This window comes from Spermophilus citellus, assembly GCF_964194105.1.
Source record: "Spermophilus citellus genome assembly, chromosome: 2".
Classification (NCBI taxonomy): domain Eukaryota; kingdom Metazoa; phylum Chordata; class Mammalia; order Rodentia; family Sciuridae; genus Spermophilus; species Spermophilus citellus.
The window spans coordinates 67,509,818-67,531,922 of record NC_138183.1 but is presented as its reverse complement, the minus strand read 5'-3'; the positions used below and the strand labels follow the sequence as shown (position 1 = coordinate 67,531,922).

The 22,105-nt window shown below is 33.2% G+C and overlaps 1 protein-coding gene across 2 annotated transcripts in view; it reads right to left on the bottom strand.

Moving 5' to 3' along the window:
- Positions 1-22,105, bottom strand: part of RFX3 (regulatory factor X3) — a 329,303-nt gene that overhangs the window by 102,866 nt on the left and 204,332 nt on the right. For both annotated transcript variants that reach the window (XM_081282601.1, XM_081282602.1), the window contains exon 4: positions 18,275-18,533. In XM_081282601.1, coding sequence (XP_081138727.1) covers positions 18,275-18,533 — 259 coding nt within the window. The remainder of the gene's footprint in view (positions 1-18,274; positions 18,534-22,105) is intronic.

Here is a 22,105-nt window from a genome sequence, read left to right as displayed (position 1 = left end):
TCTCTGCATCTCTGACATTGTCTCAGAATATTCAGCATGCAAAATTTCTTAATAATTTAGCTCAAAATACTTCCAAGGCTCTGCGTAATCAAGTAAATATTGATGAAAGGATTGAGACTAAATTAAACGCCTTAGAGGCGACTGTTATAGACATAGGTAATGAACTTTCAGCCTTAAAATTTAAAGAAAGGCTTAAATGCCATGCTAATTATAAGTATGTATGTGTTACAACTGCCAAGTACAATGCTTCTCTCTGGGATTGGGAGAAGGTTAAAAACCATTTATTAGGTATTTGACAAAATAATAATAATAGCTTGGATATTCTGGAACTTCATCACCATATCCAAGACATTCAAAATAATAGAGCTGATTTTTCGGATCCTTCTTCTTTGGCTAACCAAATATTGAAGGAGTTAAATGGATTCAACCCTGGAAATATTCTTAAACACTCCGCTTAGTACATTATTGGATTATTTTCTTTGCTGTTAATTCTCCTTTGTATTGTAACTATAGGATGGCAAGTCTTCCAATCAAGAATCCAGGAACTCCAGAGAGTGAACCGCTGCCTCATTGTTAAGAAAAGAAAGGGGGGATATGTGGGAAGCCATTCTAACACGTGATTGGGTGACTCCTGTTAAGGGCCTGAGGCGCTTTGGCTCTGTCAAAGCTTTCCCGACCCTTTCCTGATGAGAGAGCCCATCCGTGTGGGGGTGTGCCTGACCACTGACCCCGGGGACCCAATCACTGACCCTGACTTTGGAGTGCAGCCCCCCCTCAACCTTCATTGGATGGAATTCTCCCCTGAATCTCTTGTTCCCCAATAAAAGGCTACTCCCCGGCGTGTTCACTCTCTCTCTCTCCTGCTAGCCCTGAGTAATCCTCGCTGCCCTGCTGGGCGGCTAGAGGTGGGAACCAGAGAGGTGAGCCGTCTTAGACCTAGCAATATAAATAAGGTAACTGAGTTTGTGTGTTTTATTTCGATCTCTTCTAACTAACTTTATGCCTAGAACCTCATTAATGAAACCACTGCGCAGGCCGCGTGGTAGATTAGTGGATTAGAATAGGTGTCCACCAGACTCATTAAGGATAAAGTTAATTCATTTATATTTCATTATTGTGGATTAGATATTTGAGCAAATATTTATTCAACTCTTGGGAGTTAACCAATATAAAAAAATAGAGCACACTTCAGTATCTGACACTTAAAAATACTGAGTTCAAAGCGAACTGGTGAAGATTATGTACTTTCAATTCTCACTATTCTCATATATTATCTGAGAAAATGTTTCTAATCTTAATGAAAATACTGTATAACTGCTGCTTCATGAAATGAAAATTATTAAATAGCTAGGTTACCAGGTGGCTAGAATTTAAAAGTGTTTCAAATTCAAGGAATTTGTAGGGTTTTTTTTTAAGTAAAAGAATAAAATTAAATACCAAGCCCTCCAGTATAAAACAACTACAGTCCTTGCTACTGATGGTGGGAACTTCATTAAATTATTAAGGTGTCATGTGATTTCATTTCAAGAATCATAAAACCTCACTGCACACAAGGAGCAATGCTAGTATGGTAGCTGTGTGTATGAGTGGTTGTATATATGTAGGAAGAGAGAGAGGAGAAGAGTGGGAAGAAAGGGGAGAGAGAGGGAGAGATGGATTGAAAGATGCAGATGAGGAGGAAAAGGGCAGGAGATGTGTGTGTGTGTGTGTGTGTGTGTGTGTGTAAGGATGGAGTAAAAGACATAGTAGCAAAAATTTTTAAAAAATGCCCTGTTAACTCCAAGCTCAAAATACATCCTGGCTTGAGTAAAAACTGATAGAAGTAACACAATGTGTCAATATACAAGGGACTACTAATATGTACATACAATAAGCAATCAAAATGAATTAAATAATTATTGCTAGAATATAGAGGAAGACAGGGAAGGAAGACAGGGAAGGAAGACAAGGAAGGAAGGAAGGAAGACAAGGAAGGAAGGAAGGAAGACAAGGAAGGAAGGAAGGAAGGAAGGAAGGAAGGAAGGAAGGAAGGAAGGAAGGAAGGAAGGACGGACCACATCTTGTTGGTATAGTTAGTTATACAGAGAAGGGATAAAGTGGTGGTTGAGTAGAAAGTTGACAAATAATGCCTGACATTCTGATAGGGGCAGGTTAGTGAAAATTTTAGGTATAGAAAACAAGATAAGATGATACAATGTATGCTTGAGGAAGAGTAAAACAAGATAAGATGATACAATGTATGCTTGAGGAAGAGTAAGACTGACTGGAAAATAACTTCCCATTAGGGATGGATATATTAGGTTAGAGAGACTGCACTGTTTTGACTGGGATCTTGGGTTAAAAGGGATGTGGGCCATGGTTGAAAAGTATTGAGAAAGGGAAGTAATCTGATAAAGAGAGTACTTCACATCATTAATCTAGTATAGGATACGAGAGAATCAGGACAGGAAAACCAATTTGGAAGTATGATAATGCACCAGGAATGATGTGAGAGTGAAGAGGATGAATATAAATATACATTAGAATTAGAAATCTAAAGCTGCACAGTCTGAGGCAAAAAGGATGGTAGTGTCTTATTATTACTTGAAATGAACACAATGGTGTTTATTTCATCAGTGTGTGATTAGAATATTTTAAATACACATATCAAATCCATTGACATGAACAGATTCTAAAATGTTTTCCAGTTAATTTCTCTAAAGGATGATCTTTATTCTAAAAATACTGATCATTTGGTTATTGAAATTTCAACTCTAGTACATACAGATTAACAAATATCTTTATGACAATCTGAAAGTCAAGAATAACTCTAGGCCTCAGTGATCTCTCTTCTTGGGCATTACTCTTTTTATCTCTCTGTCTTTTCCTTTCTCTTGGATTCTCTTTCAATATTTTTTTTAAAATCTTTGCTTTTTTCAACTTATGGTACACAGCCAAATAATATTTTTATGACTAAAGGATTCTCCCTACTCTCCTTTTTTCAACTAAAAAACCAGACATGGTAAACACTGTTCAATTTTGCCTTAAACTTTAGATTATGAGGATATTTTTGCTTTTTTGAAAAAAAAAATTAATTCTCTGAGCTAAGTTAACAGGGTCCAGTTGCAATGTAATTACACAATCATCTGGGACTGAGTCACCAGTCGTGTTTACATTCTTCCTATGATTGTCTTAGAATACATGGCGTTTAGGAGTTAGGACCCAATTCATGGTGGTGCTGGATTTTGTCTCATAATCAGGTAAATACCTATTGCAATTCCTCTGAGAGTAAATGGGAGGTCACTCAATTTGGGATGAGACACTCAGTCTGGAAAGATAGGCTTACAGAGCATTAAGATGAGATGAGGGTGAGACTTCGAAACTCCTCTGTAGACCAGCAGCTAAGAAACTGATATTCACTTCAGCCTTATGGACACATAATTATTTGGGGTAATTTAAATTATTTTCTAGAAAATAAAGAAAGACCTTTGGCAATATACTTGGAGTGATTAAAATCCCTTCAGTTTCACCATTTAAAACAGGATTTGTAAGAGAATAGAAATCTAATGCTGGTTATTAGCCTAGTCTAGGACCCCTTCAGCCAGTGCTGCTGGAAGCCATAAAACTTCTCAGTAAATGGAGAGGAGGTGTTATGCTTTAGATGTGAGGTGTTCACCAAAAGCTCCTGTGTGAAATAATGCAAGAGGGTTTCCAGGTGAAATGATTAGGAACAAAATCAGTGCATTAATCTGCAAATAGGGATTAACTGGGTGGTAAACTAGGCAAGTAGGGTGTGGCTGGAGAAGATGGGTCACTGTGGGCATGTCTTTGGGATTTATATTGTATCTTTGTTGAGCAGAGTTTTCTCTCTCTCTCTCTCTCTCTCTCTCTCTCTCTCTCTCTCTCTCTCTCTCTCTCTCCTCACCACTACCACTTTCTCTTCCTCTTTCTCCTCTCCTCTCTTCTCCTCTCTCTTTCCCTCCATCCCCTTCCTAGTGTCATGTCCTGAGGTGCTTTCCCCACCTCACTCTTATACTATAATGTTCTACCTCTCCTCATGCCCTAAGGAATGGAGTCATCCATATATAGACTTGAGATCTCTGAAATTATGAGCCCCCAAGGAAACTTTTCCTCCCCTAATTGCTCTTATCAGGTCTTTTGGTCAAAGTGGCAAAAAAAAGCAGACTGAAACATGAGGATTTGTGGTGTGTTTTGATAGAACATGGAAATGTTAGAGAGCAGGCCCCTGAGGCAGATAAATGATCAGGAATGATGAAAGATTTCCTGGCCTTAGAAATGGTATGCCATCTCAAAGTCTCAAATGCTGCCCTGAAAGAATGCCTGGCAAAGTATGAAAAGCTAAAGCTCAGGTACAACTACCTACATTCATAGGCCAGATTTCTGACCACACATTAGCAGGAAACCAAAGACTTCATGACATCATGTCACAAAACAATATGCTACAAAGCATAATTAGAAAAATCAAAACTGGTTAGATCAACTAGCTATGAGTGCAATTTACAATGAAGATAATCCAGAGAAACTAAGACTTCTTTAGAGAGTAGAGGAACTTCCCTGTGCTCCGTCCAATGGGCTTTGCTGTAACTTAATTTGGCTGAAAAGAGAGGAAAGTAACACCAAGGATATAAGAAAATAATTTTAGAACTGAGGCACCAGGTAGGAATGGAAGAATTAAAATAAATACAGATGTGATTCCACTGTTTCAACTGAACACTGGATTCTCAAAAGACATGATCCCAGGGAATGGTATAACTGGTTTAACCTCAATGGGGCAAAAGGGTCTCCATACCAATTAATTTGCATCTGTTATAGAAAGTGGCATGGTTACAAATGTGGTAAAACATGAACACACAAATAGACTTTAGTATTTTGGGGGCAAATTCAAGAAAAAATACTTTGTAAGGCAAAGTATACAATTTGATTACACCAAATATACATATTTTGTGGCAAAGGAAGAGCAAAGGGAGTCTTCCATGATTTCTCAGAAATTAAGGTGACATATTCAGAAGAGGCAAGAGAGATGTAATATTTCACATTCAGAAGAAAAAATAATCAGAGTATTACCTTTACAAAGATAAAGCAACTCCTTTTAGGAAGGACTTGAACAAGACAGTATACTATTACTTAATGAAAGATACTAAGTGTGATAAACATGACTCAAACCATAGGCTGAAAACCCTTTGTGTCATGAAAATACTAATGCTGCCTTGTTAGAATCAAGGGTAGGTAGAAGCTTTCAAATACCCAAGGCCACACTGAGGTCTATGCTATATCCAACCCTGAATTAGTATAGCAAGAGGAACCTTAGAGGGCTAGGGTTGTGGCTCAGTGGTAGAGCACTCATCTCGCAAGTGCAGGACCCTGAGTTCGATCCTCAGCACTACATAAAAATAAATAAGTGAAATAAAGGTATCGTGTCCAACTACAACTAAAAACTAAATATTTTTTTTTTAAAAAGGAACCTTAGAAAAATCCCACCTAAACCCTAAAGAAAAGAGGTAAACAGTACGGAGAAAAAGGGTCAAATGAGGTCTAAAGACTCATTAATATTGTGTTTGTATTCTCTTTTCCCAATCTCAAAGAAGAGATGAATAATATTGTCTTATTCCTATAACAGTGCATATTTTTAAAGAGAAAAACTGTAAAAGAAAGTTTCCTTGTTGTCATTACCCAGTGCTACTTATACTTGCCCACTGCCTTCTATCAAAAGAGAATCTTTCTAATATGGATAGGCTCGTGGTTTTCGGAGTTGCTTCTGAATGATGAGAGATCTACAGGAGACTAAACTGATCTTAGATCTTAGCTTTGAGAAGATTGATGGTGAATGCTCATTGGACAGACTGGAGAGAAGAATGTGAGGTAGTTTTGTGTGACTAAGCTTTGGACAATGTGGTACTAAGCCTTCAGTTCTTTGTCTTACAAAATTTTTAGTAAAATCTATGCTATTCCCAGGTACTTCTGATATAAGTAAGATAGGTTGGAGTACAGAGCTCATTTAGGAACGGTTGATAATGACAAAAAACTAAATTTCAGTTTGAAATACAAGAAAATGTGAAGAACTGGTGTTTTGTATGACTTACATAGGATAAAAAAAAAAGGCCTCCCTGCACATGTGGTTTATATAGACATGTATGTACATCAATGGAAATAAAATACCATATACACAATTAGGACTCTTTCTTAATGTAAATATTAACCTGTTATTCAACAACATTACTAATAAGACAGAAGGAAAATTGTATCATTTTACTTGTAGTTTTTATAGTTCAAGGCATATTCTCTTGACTTTTAAATGTCTTTTTAAAGTTTTTTAAAGGCCAAAGGTCAAGGTTTATATATCAACTATAATTATATATAAATTAAAATAAAAATATAATTAAAATTTATGTCACACTATATATTTTTTCCATTTTACAACTATTAAAGTGATGTAAAATAGAATACTAGAATATTTTATGATTTGTAAACCTTTTTACATTAAATCTCATTTGATTTTCAAAACAACCTATAAAAAGTATGGGGAAGGAACATTATCTTCTCTTCCAAGATTAAAAAATTGAGGCTCTCTGGAATTGAAGGATTTTCATGAGATTACAAAGATATTAACTATGAGATCAGAATCTAAGATTTATCACTCTAAATTCAATATCATTTTCATTTTATAACAAATATAAATGAATCTAAATTGAGTGAAAATATCTCATATTATTTTAATGAAAATATCCTATGAGGAGTGGATTATAATATCCTATGAGGAGCAATTATAACTTACTAAGTAATTTATTATTAATAAGATTTACTTTCCAATGAAAGGGTTTAAATGTGATTGCTAAATATTATGAAAATGATTTTAATGTGTTCAACTTCCAAATCAACAAAAAGTTTTGACTGCATAGTTAATTTTAATATTAAAGACAATTATCCTAATATATAATACGTATATTTTCTTATTAATACAACTTACTCTGTTAACCACTCAGTGAGCACTTTCTCAGAGAAATAACATTTCTGTTTCCCTGTGAAGGAATAGTAAATTCTTTAGAGAAATTCAGTCATGAGAATACACTTAAGACCAGAAACTTTTTTCTAGGTAATTTACCTTCTGAACTTTAGGGTTTTAAATTTTGTTTGCATCTCAGATAAGGGAAAACCTAAATATTTCTACTTGATGACTTTTGTTTGGAAAATTATCTGTGATAGCTGGCAGGGACATGTAGCCACCACAGTTAACATGAGTTTGAAAAGACAATCTCAAGTTGAGCGTGTGTGTGTGTGTGTGTGTGTGTGTGTGTGTGTGTGTAGGCTCTAAAAGGAGACTTCAATAAAAAAAGAACATTTGAACTTTATGTCTAGTCTACGAATCACTAAAAACAGAAGTTTTTCAAAATGTGGTGTTGAGTTAGTAGTATCAGAATCAACTGGGCACTTGTTAAAGATGCCAGGTAAAAAATATATAAACAAACAACAACAATAAAATTCAATAACAAAAACACCCAAGGTGGATTCAGTAGTGCAATCTTGTAATATCAGCAACTATGGAAGCTAAGGCAGGAGGATGGCAAGTTTAAGGTCAGCCTTGGCAATTTAGCAACACCTTGTCTTAAAAATAAAAAGGATTTGGAGTGTAGTTCAGTGGTAGACAGTTCTTGGGTTCAATTTCCAGTATTAAAAAAACTCCACAGCCAATGGAGAGTTTACAATCAGGTCTTACACAGGTACTGATAATGTTTTGACATTCTCCTCAATTTGCCCAAAGCAGAGTTGCAATGTTTTTTTTTTTTGTTGTTTTCTTTGTTTGGTTTGGGTACTGGGAATTGAACCCAGGTTTGTTTAACCTCTGAGCACATCCTCAGACCATTTTTATTTTTTTACTTTTTATTTTGTGATAGGGCCTCGCTAAGTTGCTGACGCTGGCCTCAAAATTACCTTCCTCTTGCCTCAGCCTCCTGAGCCACTGGAATTACAAACATGCACCACCGTACCTGGCAAAAGCAATGTTTTCTAGAATGTAAAATGCAAATCATCAGTGGGTTGTAAAATCAATTATGTCATGATGATTCTTTAAAAAAATAAGGAAATTAAATAAAGTAGAAAATAAGCAGAGCCATTGTATGCCATATGGATGTTTCATTTCATGGAACTTTGATTTTAGTCATATGTACATGTATACATATATAAAGCAGACATGTGTATAGAGATGTGCTTTCTTGAACATAGATATGAGTCTGAGTATGAGGATACAGTGTAAAGGTATTTCTCATAGATACCATAAAACTTTGAATGCCTTGCACTAGCAGTTAAATCATTATAAACTCCCTTTTAATCAAGGGACATCCTCTAAGGATCTACAGGGTATGTTTGGGGCACAGGTGGCCTGGCAAATGCACAGAGAAACACACCTAATCAAGCTAAGGCTCTGGCTATGATACTGCTCTTTAAATTTTAAGTTCAAGTGAACTATTAAGTCATTATGTAAATGCATTAACTCCACAGTGCTGTTGAAAAAAATTTAACTGTGAGAGATTCAGGACATGCTATTCTTTTTTAAAAATTTCAGAATGCCCCCCAAAACACATCTAGCCAGCTTTGCTTTTCATGTCTTCTTGAATTAGAAAGTAGCAAAGGATGAAATCTTGGTCTTAACACACTAAACATTTACAACAGACAACTTTGAGATCTCAGTAATTTTCAACTATGTAAAAATCTTCTCCTTTCTGTTCACTGATAATTTTATGATATCTAGAGAAAATTTTTAAAATATTACACTTTCAATCTGAAATTTTGGTAATTTTCTAATGCCTTAATCTATTCTGAAATTTCTTAAGGCAAAAAAAAAAACCCAACTTAGCTAAACATGTATAAACTAAATGTGTTCTGAAAACCTTTGGGATGGTAGGTTGAAACCAAGATTGTATGTCTTTTGGGATTTTCTCTAATTACTTTGTCCAGCCCACATTCTTCCACCTCACAGGGACCCCATAAGGCTGCTATTATCAGTTTGTGATGATAAAACTAGTTTCTGAAACAGCAACTACAGAAGCATCTGGAGGTTAGAATTACCCTTTAGGAATCTGCTGCATTAGCATTAAGTTATAGGATTTCAGATCAAAGTTATATTTTCAAATGATCCTTGCCTTTTACAATTTAATCTAAGTACTAAGAACATTTTCACTTTGTGTATGGTCTATATGATCACTAAAACTGAGGTTTTTTATTGAAGTGTGGTCCTCCACCAGAATTACTAGAATCATCTGGGCACTTGTTAGAAATGCAAATTAATTCTGGGGCCCTTGCTCACAATGACTGGATCAAAAGCCCTGGGAGTGAGATACAGTTATATATTTTAACCAAAGCTCCAAATACACATTCAAATTAGAGGACTACTGCACTAAAACATAATCAAATTTTTTTCATTGCTAGACAGTAACTACTTAGGTAGGTAGTATAAGCAGTCAGATAATTTAATTAAAGGGTGATTTTACAGTCAGAGGATTTAGTTTTGTGCTTCTCTTTTAACTTTCTTGCAACCCAAACCTATAGAAACTTAGGGAATGCTTGAACTAATATTTGTAAAATTATCAGAAGAAAGGGACAATATAGCTTATTAACATTTATACCTTTTAAAATAATATGGTGAGAAACGTCAAAATTAATCACTTAACAAAAGTTTGAGGACTATTTGTGGATTTCCATTTTTGCCTTGAAGAAGATTAGGTGGCTTTCAGTGCCATGACTAGCTCCATTAGTCCGTTGGATGAACCCTCCCTTTTGTGGAAGTGCTTAGTAAACAGTGATTACTCATAAATGTTTGAGAGAAAGAGTAACTAAAGAAAGTAATCCAAGGGTTTGGGGTATAGCACAATGGTACAACACCTGCTTAGCATGTGTGAGGCCCTAGGTTCAATTCCCAGCTCTGGGGAGTGGGGATGGAGGGGAGTGGTTAGGTTTAAATGTTATAAAATGTAAGCACTATGAAATAAGAAAATAATTTGGTCTAAATACATAAATACAAATACACAAATACAAAACATTCATTTTCATTCCAAAATAATGAATAAGAATGGCTGTAAAAAAAAAACAAACAACTAAATTTAGTGCAAGTTTCATTGTCTAAACTTTCAACAGTCTAAAAAAGGACTATATATAATGCATTAATTAAAGTAGAAATAAACAGAAGGAAGACTGATAGGGTAGAGAAAGGGAATCAGGGAGGGAGGAGGAGAATAGAGGGGTAGTATTGGGGACTGAAATAGAGAAAACGATGTTACACATATTTTTTAATATGTCAAAATAAACACCACTATCATGTATAACTTTAATGAAATAAAATTAACATTTAAGAAGGAGGACTTTGGATCAAGGTTTAATTTCAATTGTGACACCTTATAGACAAGCTTAATACTGGCACCTGACGAAAAGGTATTTCAACTACATGCATTTGGAGAATAAGATCAATTAGATAAACTTTACAATCATTACTACATTGCTTGAGATTTTAAACAAATTACTTCTTAAGATATTATATTCATACACCTCCCACTTCTTTTTAGTTACATGTATCTATTATATGTCTAAAGATGTCTTTGTGCCTATATAAGCATGTACAAATACATGGTTTTATTTACACACACACATACATTACTCCTTAATTTTTTAATTGCTTTTGGCTTTTTGTTTTGGATATCTTTCCACATTAAAGTATATATGCAATGTTTCACTTTGTTTAAAACTACACTAAGGAACTGTAATTCAATGATAAACCACTTTTCTAGCATGCAAAAGGCCCTAGGTTCCATCCCCAGTGACGCGCCCGCGTGCGCACACGCACGCACACACACACACACACAATATATATATATTTTTTTTTTGAAAAATCCACAGAAAGGATAAATATTAGGATTTTCCACTATTTTAATTTAACAAGTAACTACAAGAAATATAGTTGTTTATGCAGTATTTGTGTGTGTGTGTGTGTGTGTGTGTGTGTGTGTGTATCTGTAGGATAAATTCTAGAGGTACACTCACTGGTTCAAAGGATATGTGTATTTTCAACTTAATAAACATTTCTACATTGCTTTCCAATCTTGTACCAGTTTAGACTCCCATCAACAGTGATTGAGAATGCCTAATTTCTTATACACTTCTCAAGGCTTACTTCTTCAGCTTTGCTCAGGTACAAGAAGAAAAATGGTATCTAATCATACTATATTTTTCATTTCCTTTGCAGTGGTCAAACTATCTCCATTTTTAATTTTTTTCTATGGATTTGTAAAAGTAGTCTACATGTTAAAAGAAATTACTCCTTTGACTATAATGTTTCAACATGTTAAGCCATTTTATTGTTTCTCCACTGCCTTTGTTTATTGGGCTTTTTGTTATACAGAATGTTTTCATTTTTATGTAATTGAGTTTATCAATACATTCTTTATAGCGTCTGGATTTTACATCATGCTTTCTACTTGAAGAGAATAATAAATACATTTTCCATCCAAGTGAAATTTAATTTTGGTATAAGGAATAATGTATGGAACTAATTTAATTTTCTTTTCTAAACTGTTTATCCTACTATTCAAAACATCATTTATTTAATAATAATTTATTACTTCTCCACTGACAGGCAATGTCACCTTTATTCTCTACTATATTCCTATATGCATTTGTCCTATTTCAGTTTTCTAATCTATTCCATTCGCTGGTCTATTACTGTGCCTAGACAATTCTGCTTTAATTATAATTTTATACCTTTTTCATAAGCAGTTGTCTGTTTCCTCCCTGCTCGTTCCCTATTCTTTTTCTTTTTACAAAAGTTTCTCTATTATACTTATATATTTATTTATAGAAAGAAAAAATATATTGGTATTTTGATTGAGATTATGTTAAAATATCTTCTTATGTAAATTTAGGGAGAGTCAACATTTGATACTGATATTTCTTATCTAAGAATATGGTATGTATTCTAATTACTCAAGTTTCCTTTTGTGTCCCTCAGGAATTTCAAAAAATTTTATTTAGCAGTTAGATTTATACACACATTAATAGTTTATTATCATATACTTTTGTTTTTTATTGTAAATAAGACCTCTGCTTCTATCAAATTTTTTTAAAATTACTGTTTTTTGCATCTTGAAAAGCTGTTGATTTTATCATATACTAATTTTTAACTCAGTCACCTCTCACATTACAGTTTCGTCTGATTCTCTATGATTTTTATTAGGTACACAATTATATCATCTATAAACTGTAACCTCTTTATTTCCTATTTTTATATTTAATTTCCTTCTCTTGCCTTACTGCATTTGTTCTGTACTTTGGAAAGCACAATTAAATATCACACCTTCCATTCTTATGAGACAGATGGGAAAGTCACTAAAACTTACACCAAGCAAATTTAAAATAAATGTTTAAAATTATTTCTAACAGTCTGTAGCTACATTATAAAACTTTTAACCCATGAAATTTACTGCCATCCACAGTTTAAATTAAACACTGTAGCTAGATTTTAAGACGAACCAGATAATTTCCGTAGCCAATAAACAGAACTGGAATTATACATACTGAAAGAGTGGTAATCAAATCATACAGTTTACAGGATGAACAAATAATGGGTCATGAAGAAATTCCCTCACATTAGAAAAGTGATAACTGGTCATAGGCCTTGTGTTGTATTGTACCCCATTAAATTAGAAGAAACAGTACTGAAACTTTCTGGGTCTAACTTAGAAGCTATTCACAGGAAACAGTCTATTTCATTTTGCCACTAATACATTTCATGTTTTATCTGATTTACCTGATTTTTTCCTAGATATTTCTGGAAATGTTATAATACACCTCTGTTCTGAAATGCCATGTAAGTTAAAATAGCTGAAAATAAAAATACTTATTACTACATTTGCATTAAAATTTCAGGGGAATTCATTGGTTGTACTCAAAAGAGACTGAAGGCCATGTCATTCTGTTTGTCTTACTCTTCTAGTTTATCAAGATTTCTAGGAGAAAAATGTTTTATAGCCTTAACTGTAAAATTACTGTCTCTAGGTCTCATCAGCTTCAAGGCTGGAGCAATGTGAAACTGACTGACAGCTGAATGGAATATAGATGAAATGATGGAGACCACAAATCACTCAAAGTCCCATTTTATTAAGTGCTTTGAAAATCATGTCCTAGAACCTTCAGTCAATTTATGATTTAGTACAAGAAGCAGAAGATTTGTACTGTGTCTAAGGAGTTTCATTTGATGGCTCAGATTGCCCTAGAGGAAAAGGGACATAGGAAAAAGGAAATGCTAAGATCATAATAGAGATACATGCTTCTGCTTGAATAAGTGAAGAAGTGTTTTATTCCCTTAATCATTGAGATTGACTAGAACATAAAATTGTTTTTTAAAATAAAAACTATGAATTATGCACAATTTGCATACTACTAACTTAAAAATTATTTTCTTTCAGTAATGCCTATATATATGATAATTAAACAGACACTTTTCATCTCATGTAATTACATTGTTTTTTTAATCTCAATATAGCCCAAACCAATAATCCATCATTATTTTAACACAGTGTTTCTTTTAGTAAGATAGATGAACAACTCAGCTACTTTTCTTTTGGCAAAGGGTGGTATTGGGGATTGAATTCAGTTGCACAGTACCACTGAGTTACATCCCTAGTCCTTGTACTTTTTATTTTCAGACAGGGTCTGTCTAAAGTTGTAAATGCCGGCCTCAAACCTGCCATCCTCCTGCCTCAATCTCCGAAGTTGCTAGGATTACAGTTAATTACAGTCATGCACCACTGCACCCAGCTCAGCTACTTTTAATATAATCACTTTTTATAAATATAAGGAGTCCTTCAATGTACTGATATGAAAAAACAAACTCCAAATCATGCTGTAAGGTAGGGGGAAAGCAAAATTAAGTATTTTTGCTATAATATATCTGAAAAAATTAAAGGAATTCTGCTTGTATATTCAAAGAATGTTTCTCGAATGATGCATAAAGAACATGATAACATTGGTTGGTTCTAAGAAATGAAATTAACAAAAAATTTCAAACAAAGCAAATGGCCATTGGCACCATATCAGCAAAAAAAAAAATAAGAAGGTAAAATGATTTTTCAGGGAACTAAAAACATTCATCCTAGAAAAAGCATTTCCCTATTCCAAATTCATAAGCATATAAACCCAAGGATTAAAAAAATAAAAGTACCTAAAAGTCTGATACAAATTCTTAGCTTTATATAAATAAGTTAAGCTAAACTTTTACAGCAGATAGACATTCATATTTTCTTCCAAAAACTAAATTATAATATTTTATATTAATGAAAGAAATATGAATATCAATTTCAAAACATTTTTCTTATGCTTCTTATTGAAATCTAATCTTAGCAAAAGCCATTTAACATACATAATTACTAAAAGTAAATAAATAAAGGCGTTAAGATTAGCTTTCATAGCCCAGTCTGAAATGCTTAAAACCCCAAAAACTCCACAAATCAAACTCCATTTGATTATAGGAATAGAAACACTACAGGAGGCGCAAATAAAGCTTTTTAAAGCATATTACTAATTATTGTATAGTTTAAGATAAACTATGCTATGATGAGCATAAAACAACCAGCTTTCTTCATCCGTATACCTTGAGAAACTGTTTATACATTAAGGTAAACTTTTCTTTGTGGTAGGATATCATTCCTAATAATTCTAAATGAATGTATTCTGTATAGAAATAGTTTGAATGTAAAAGGGAGTCAACACAATTTTTCTGAGAACCACTGCAAGAAAATTTGTTAGCCAGGAATTGAATAAGAGTGGGCAGTTGCTATTCCCAAGTATCCAAATTTAACTAGTTCCACATCAACTGAATGTATTGACTCTACATTCCACTTACTTCTAAGCTTGTAAGTAATAGTCCAGTTGACTAAAAAATTCCTTGGTATTTACAGGCTACTGGTTCTAGGAACCTCCTCAGACACCAAAAGCTGTAGATTCTCAAGTCCCTTATGTAAAATGGTGTGGCAGTTGTATAAAACCTATGAGCACCCCCTCCTGTATATTTTAAATCATGTCTATAGATTATTTATTATTTACAATACCCACTTAAATGTAAATGCTATATAAACAGTTATTACATTATATAATTTAGGGAATAGTGACAAAAAATCTGTACATGTTCAGTACATATACAAGTTTCTTTTTTTTGGATATTTTCTACCTGAGGTTGGTTGAATCCATGGATGTGAAACCTGTAGGTATAAAGAGCTGACTGCATAATTTCCAGTCAGGAATTTTGTCCACAATATAGGATACTACTATGTAGTCAGTTGAATCATTCATGCTATAGGTTATAAGTTGAGCAAGAAGAATAACCAGAAAAACTGAACTTAGTACAATTTGGCCCAATATTTGGAAAAAAATAGATTGAATCTTGACCAAGTAGTTGCCAAAGACTGTGCTCAAATACACCATTTTGTGTGGTTCTATGGTAAACAAAAAAGATGAATTCAAGCAAATTCCCTTCAATGAACTGGCAAATAAGCACCTACTTAAAAAAAAAAAAAAAAAAAGTCTTGATTTCTACAAGTTGAAACAAACAAAAATTGACCAATTTTCTAACATTTGGTAAGAAGAGGCTGGTAGAAAATCTTAATTAGGTCCATAGTCCTTATTAAACACTGCTAACTTTACTATTATAATGTGAAGTGCATACTGGGAATCATTTTCTCACTCTGAATTAAACTCATGAAAATCTTCAGATTGAGAGGGGGATCTAAATAAAGTACATCCTTTGGTAATAAATGCAAGGTAATACTATAAACACTAGTAGATAAGTATGTACCACCACATGGGATTTGATGAAGGTACATTGTGTTTTATTTTCATATAAAAGATATCTTCAATTTTTATACTTTTTGTTAAAAAATAAAAAATATTCTTATTAAAAAGGAAAACAACCCCAAAATCATTTCAGACAGAATTTTCATCATTAAAAAATCAATCGCAAATATGAATATTTTAAAATGTAAATTAATATGTATAATTGATATTATGAATTGATGATTCTTAGAAGAATTTTCAAATATTGTCAATTATATTTAGTAATTTTATTGTCTAATTTATTGATGAATGTAGTAAAAATCACATATCATATTTGTGTATTGGGAAACTGAAAGGGTAATGTTACTTTTCCTGTACTATAGAGAAGACCTTCATCAAAAAATTCTATCCATCTAACTAAATATATATACATGTATATATATAAAAATACAAATATATAAACATATATGTAGATATATATATATGTTTATATATATTTTTTCTCTGTTAATGTTTGCAAATATATTTATATGACTTGGAATATACATCTTAGCTAATTTAGTGATAGAACTAGTCAGTTTAATAAACCTAAATATGGTTGCTGGGGATGTTTAACAAGTAGCTAAAATAAGTGTGAAGGCAAGTGGGAATGGCAAGAGAAGGTAAGGTAGGAAAGGATGGGATACCAACATGAGAGAGGGTAGATGAAAAGAAAAGTGTGAAAGTACACATTTGCCTTGCTTTTCAGTTTTCCTAGGGACTCAATAAGTGGCAAGTACTTTGATTTGCATGGAAAATAACTTTCTAGGTGGCCTTCATTAGTAGTGCTATCAAGTACTGGTACCTTTTTTCTCCTTTTCCTTTTGTGGTTTATGTTCACATAGTATTTTATAATTTTTTAAAAAATACTATGACTCTTAAAAGCCAGAAGGAAATTAGGAAATAATTTACTTTAAACAACCCCTTATTTTATTGATAGGGGAACTGAGGTCCGGAGAGTCTATGAATTATTAATGGCAATTCTCTTTACTTTCTAATCTATATAAACATACTGGTGTGACCAAAAGGTTTAGAAATACTATATTTAATATCAGTAACAGCACAAGACAAATACACAAAATGCTTCAAAAGCACAAATTACAGAAAGGAACTCTCCATTTAGAACAGCTAGTTATCTATTCTGATGTTAATAACAAATCCTGAATTAAAAACAAAAGGCTTTAAAAATGGATTAGGGAAAAAAAATCACTAAATGATGAAAGTGTGAACATATGTAATCACCACAAATACACAAAGTATATGCAAAGTACTTACCACATACATATAACATCTTGAAGAAAATCCACTAAATAATAAATATAAATCTCTCTTAGTGTTTCTCCCAACTTTATTTCTACCTTATTTCATTTCAAGAACAAACTCTATGGTAAGGTGGTGGGAAAAGGATACATCTACTTAGTTCAAATCCCTACTACCCTTTTATATGAAATATCTATAAAATCAATTTCACTGCCACTTCAATTTAAATGATCATTCTCTCTTATATACTTGGTTGATATAAAAATAGAAAATTCAGGTTATTAAGTTTGATATTTAATCTTATACTACTTACTTTCTATGATTATTTCTGTGACATCATTTGAACACATTCAAGCATATTGTGTCAAAGTATTTAATTTTAAAAACTTGAAATCCCAGATACAAATATGCCAGGCAAGTTCATTGCTGCTGAGCCACAACCCCTGTCCCAACATAAATATTTTTCATCTGAATCAACTGTATATGTGCTTCACAAATCTCTGGTAGAATAGAACATGACTTTACAAATGGCACTTGGGCAGCCTTTTTAAATTTTACTAGTTAAGTACTGATTTCAATATGAATTAGGGGACAAAAATACAAATGACTTTTTATTTTAAAAGTGAATCAGGCTTAAAATGTATTAAGTAAATAATATTACAGGCAGGAGGTGAATATGATAAAACTTAAATATCTAAGGTACGGGAAAACTGTCCTACATAACTAACACCTCTGAGAATGAGCTGGAATAAACGCAAGTGAAAAAACTGAGGAAAATTCCACATTAAACTATATTTTATTTTCTATTTTACTAATTGGCATTTACCTTATAAAGTAAGTAGCATAATAAAAAGTTATTTCAATAGAAATTGCAAGTATTTAATAATATCACTGAAGAAAGCCTATTAAAATCAGCAGTTTTAGGAGTACAACTCAACTCTAACTTCCTATTACTGATAAAAAGTTCCTAATTCATTTAATTGGGGGCACACATATCAGTAACATTCTATGTAATAATATATATACTACATGCTATACACAATCATAATACTATAATTGCTTAACACATTCTTGCCCCAGTCCAGTCTTTGTGGTTCTCTTCCCCTACAGAGGAAATAATGTACAATGGAAGTCATCAAGAAGCTAAACTGACCAAATGAATACTTACTGTTGCTGGGGAGGCCCGAGTAGTGTGCGTCACTGAGTGACCAGAATTCTCCATTGAATTGCCAATCAGATAGGTTCCTCCAGAGCTGCTGATGAGTTGACCTCCTGTGACACCCATCTGGATCCCACCAGTACCCACCATACTGTGGGAGGAGACCACGGTAGTCACCTGTGCAGAACTCCCTTGAGTATCAAAGTAATTTCCTCCAGTGTTTTGGCTGTACATCTGTGTTTCTGTGTAAGGATAAGTTGTTGTTCGGCTTTAGAAGAAGAAGAAGAAAGGAGAAATTTACTAGCTGATTTATATCATCTGTTTAATTTATCTTCTAATATGGGTCTATTTAAAATAGACAATTTAGTCTTTGGAATATGACAAGTTTAACTTTTCATTTTTGTAAGAAACTTAATTCCTGGAAATAGTTGGGTGTATTTTCCAAATTAAAGGTACATTTCTTAAAAAGGTATCTCAGCACCCTTCTATACTTTAGGGGGTTGGCCTTCTTCAGCTGCCTATCATGGGCATATAAATAAGCTCTGCTGTTAACTTCACTCAAAGGAATCTTGCTGATGGATTTTTTCACTTCCTTATAAAACCACCTGCCAGGCAGGCACAGAGATGCACACCTGTAACTCCAGTGGCTAGAGAGGCTGAGGCAGGATGATCACAAGTTCGAAATCAGCCTCAGCAACTTAGCAAGATCCTTAGTAACTTAGTGAAACCCTCAACATAAAAAAATTTTAAAAATGACTCAGAGGTAAAACACCATCCCACACACCCTGGGTTCAATTCCCAGTTCCAAAAAACAACAACAACAACAAAACCAATCCAAACAAAAAACCCTTGCAAATCCCAGTTTTAGAAAAACAGCTGTGTCATGAATGGAGGCTGACAAGTGAACTTTCTACATCTCTTCACTTTCCTGAATGACTCCTAATACCCCTCCATGAATAAGGTAGCTTGCATGAATCTCCTTCTTACTACCATAAGGACCTTGAGCAAAAACAGTTTTCCCATCTTGGACCCCAAATCCCTATCTAACATCTCTTTCTTCATACCCAAGCCTCTCCATTATGAGATAACTATGCCCCCAACCCCCTTCTTGTTCTCACTTTCTGCTTTCTAACAACTGTGGTCAAGCTTCTGTCCCTAGTCTTTTATTTAAATTGCTTTTAATAAGGTCATTTGTGACCAACTCTAAATATCAAGCTCAAAGGCTCCTGTCAGCCCTCATCTTTTTTTAACCAATCTGTAGTATGACATTGTTGATCACTCCATATTGCCCTTTTCCTCTTTTTTTTTCTGTTCTGATTTAACTTATTTTTCATTTTCAATTGACTCTAACTTACATTTTAAGATGAATTTCCTTTTAATTTTATAATGCTTAAATGTTCACAGAAGTTACAAAAATATACAGAAATACAAAAATGTACAGTCACAAAAATATAACATATTATGTTTTAAAAATTCAAATACAAAATTAAATTCCCCAGTTCGTGCTATTTTCTTTAATTTCACATCCCAGAGCTAGTCACGCGTGACAGTATGGCATGCACGTTTTCAAACAGTTCCTATACTTCTGTTAAGGCTTTTCTATCTTAACCACTCCTGTCCCTTAGTTTCAAAGGCATTTTGTTTCTACTTTTATTTTTTGTCTCCATTTTCCTGGCACTTTATTTTCTGAGGTTCAGATTTTTATGCTTATTTTAAGTTATACCATTGCCTTATCACCTACTACATAACAGATGCTGTTCATAGTAAGTAATCATCAGAGTTGATATCTCTGCCTCCTTTATTTTCTAGTTATATATTAAGAATTTTAAATCTGAGTTTCTAACAGCCAATCAAAAGTTATTTTTATTAGGAAACCCCACAATATATGGGCAGCTTCATATGTAAAATCTAAAGTATGATGAGATTACTTCTCTGTTTTGCTCTTCTATAGTTATCCTCTCAGTGAGCAGCACCACCATCTTCAGTTTTGGAAAATAATGCTGATTCTTCCCTCACTTAGAAAGACATGAATCACAAAGTGCTATCAATTTTACCTTCTAAATAAAATTCAAAATTTCCAATTCTCTTTTTTCTTCTCATATTCAGTGCCTTAATTCATAATGTTCTCTATTATAACTGCTTATACTTGGTTTCCATTCCACGAATTGGGCTCTCTTCCAACCTACTTCCAACTTTGCTGCTCCAGCTTTGTTTCTACAGGAATTTTGTAAAATGCAACTGTGGAAACAAAACTTTACTTGAAAATCTTTCCATGATTCCCTCTTGCCTTCAAAATTCTCTCTTTCCTTCAGAAAATGTTCAAAAACTTTGACAGATTTATAGAAAGCCTGAGAGTCTGATGCCTACATATTAGGACTCAGTTCTAGCCACATTCTCGAAGGCTTTTTTCACTAGTATTATAATGACCATTTTGCTCATGCTCCCAAAGCGTGATTTTTCTCTTGCTTCTGTTTTACTACATATGGTTTCCTCTGCCCAGAAGGTCTTCGTATTTCTCTTCATCATAATCATCCTTAAACTCTCATCTTAAGCTACTTATTTTGAATTATTTTCTGCATCTTTTGCTTTCCATTACCACTCCTCAGAGTGATGTTATATTTTGTTTTCTGTATTTTTCTAACACTGTGTATTCCGGAAATACAACTCTCAATATGCTTATTCTCATAACTTTGTATTCCCATGAAATTTTTACTTCTTCCCATCTGTAATCTCAATACTTAATATGTTGCTGGTGCACAATGAGTACATTACATGGTCAAAAAATTAAAACATGATTCTATTTAAAGTATACTGGATATAATAACCAGATTCATAAATTTCAATAATACAAATTCTTTTATGTTTGTTAAAACATGAGAAAGCATGCCTAAATTTTAAAGATTTCTGTATTTTTAAGCCATTGTAATGGCTATAATTTACAGTATGAATATTAGTAAGATTATAATGGTGTTCAGAAAGTACTTCATATTGGATAATATTAATCCTTTCCAGAAAGCACCATAACAACTTCAGGTATAAATTTTAGTTTGGGGTGATGATAGAAACAATACCCTAGAGAACATTCTTTTAACAGATAAAAAAAGTCATCTAAATATATATGTATGTGTGTATACATTTGTTTCACCATTGCTCTATTTTCTGGAAACCTCATTTATTAAGTAAAATAACCATGTTGATTTCAAATTTACATAACAAGAGAAATGAGGCCATTTTAATTTATGCCCACATAATACAACAGTGGCCTCATTTAACTGTGCTTAAAGTAACACAACCTGATGTTGGTATTTAAGTATAGTCAAATAAGTTGTACAGATAGATATAGGACAATAAAGACTTTGAAAGATATAGCACACTGTGATGACTTTCTTTTCAATATTCCAAACAGGGAGAATAAGTATACCTTTTAACAGAAGGTAGATTTTGCAAATAGAAAATACAATAATAACTAATGGTAGCTCATATTTATTGACCATTTACTATGTAACTGACTATTCTATGTGCTTTTCACAAACTAACTCATTTAATATTTATGACTACTCTTTGAGGTAGGTATAGTTATGATTCTTGTTTCATACACAAGCTGAATAACTGCAGTTTGGGTAGGTTAAGAAGCTTTGTCCAGAGCACACAGCTGATGAACCATTGATTTAGAATCTGAACTGAGCCCACACTCTCAATTATTTCATAACATAAAAAAACTTTAACATTTTATGCATGTCAATGATACATGAGAACAAATACTAAGGAACAGCCATAACAGGTGGTATATAGGGCATATGAATTTTCTGTTGCTATTTGGTACTTCCTGACCCCTTAACT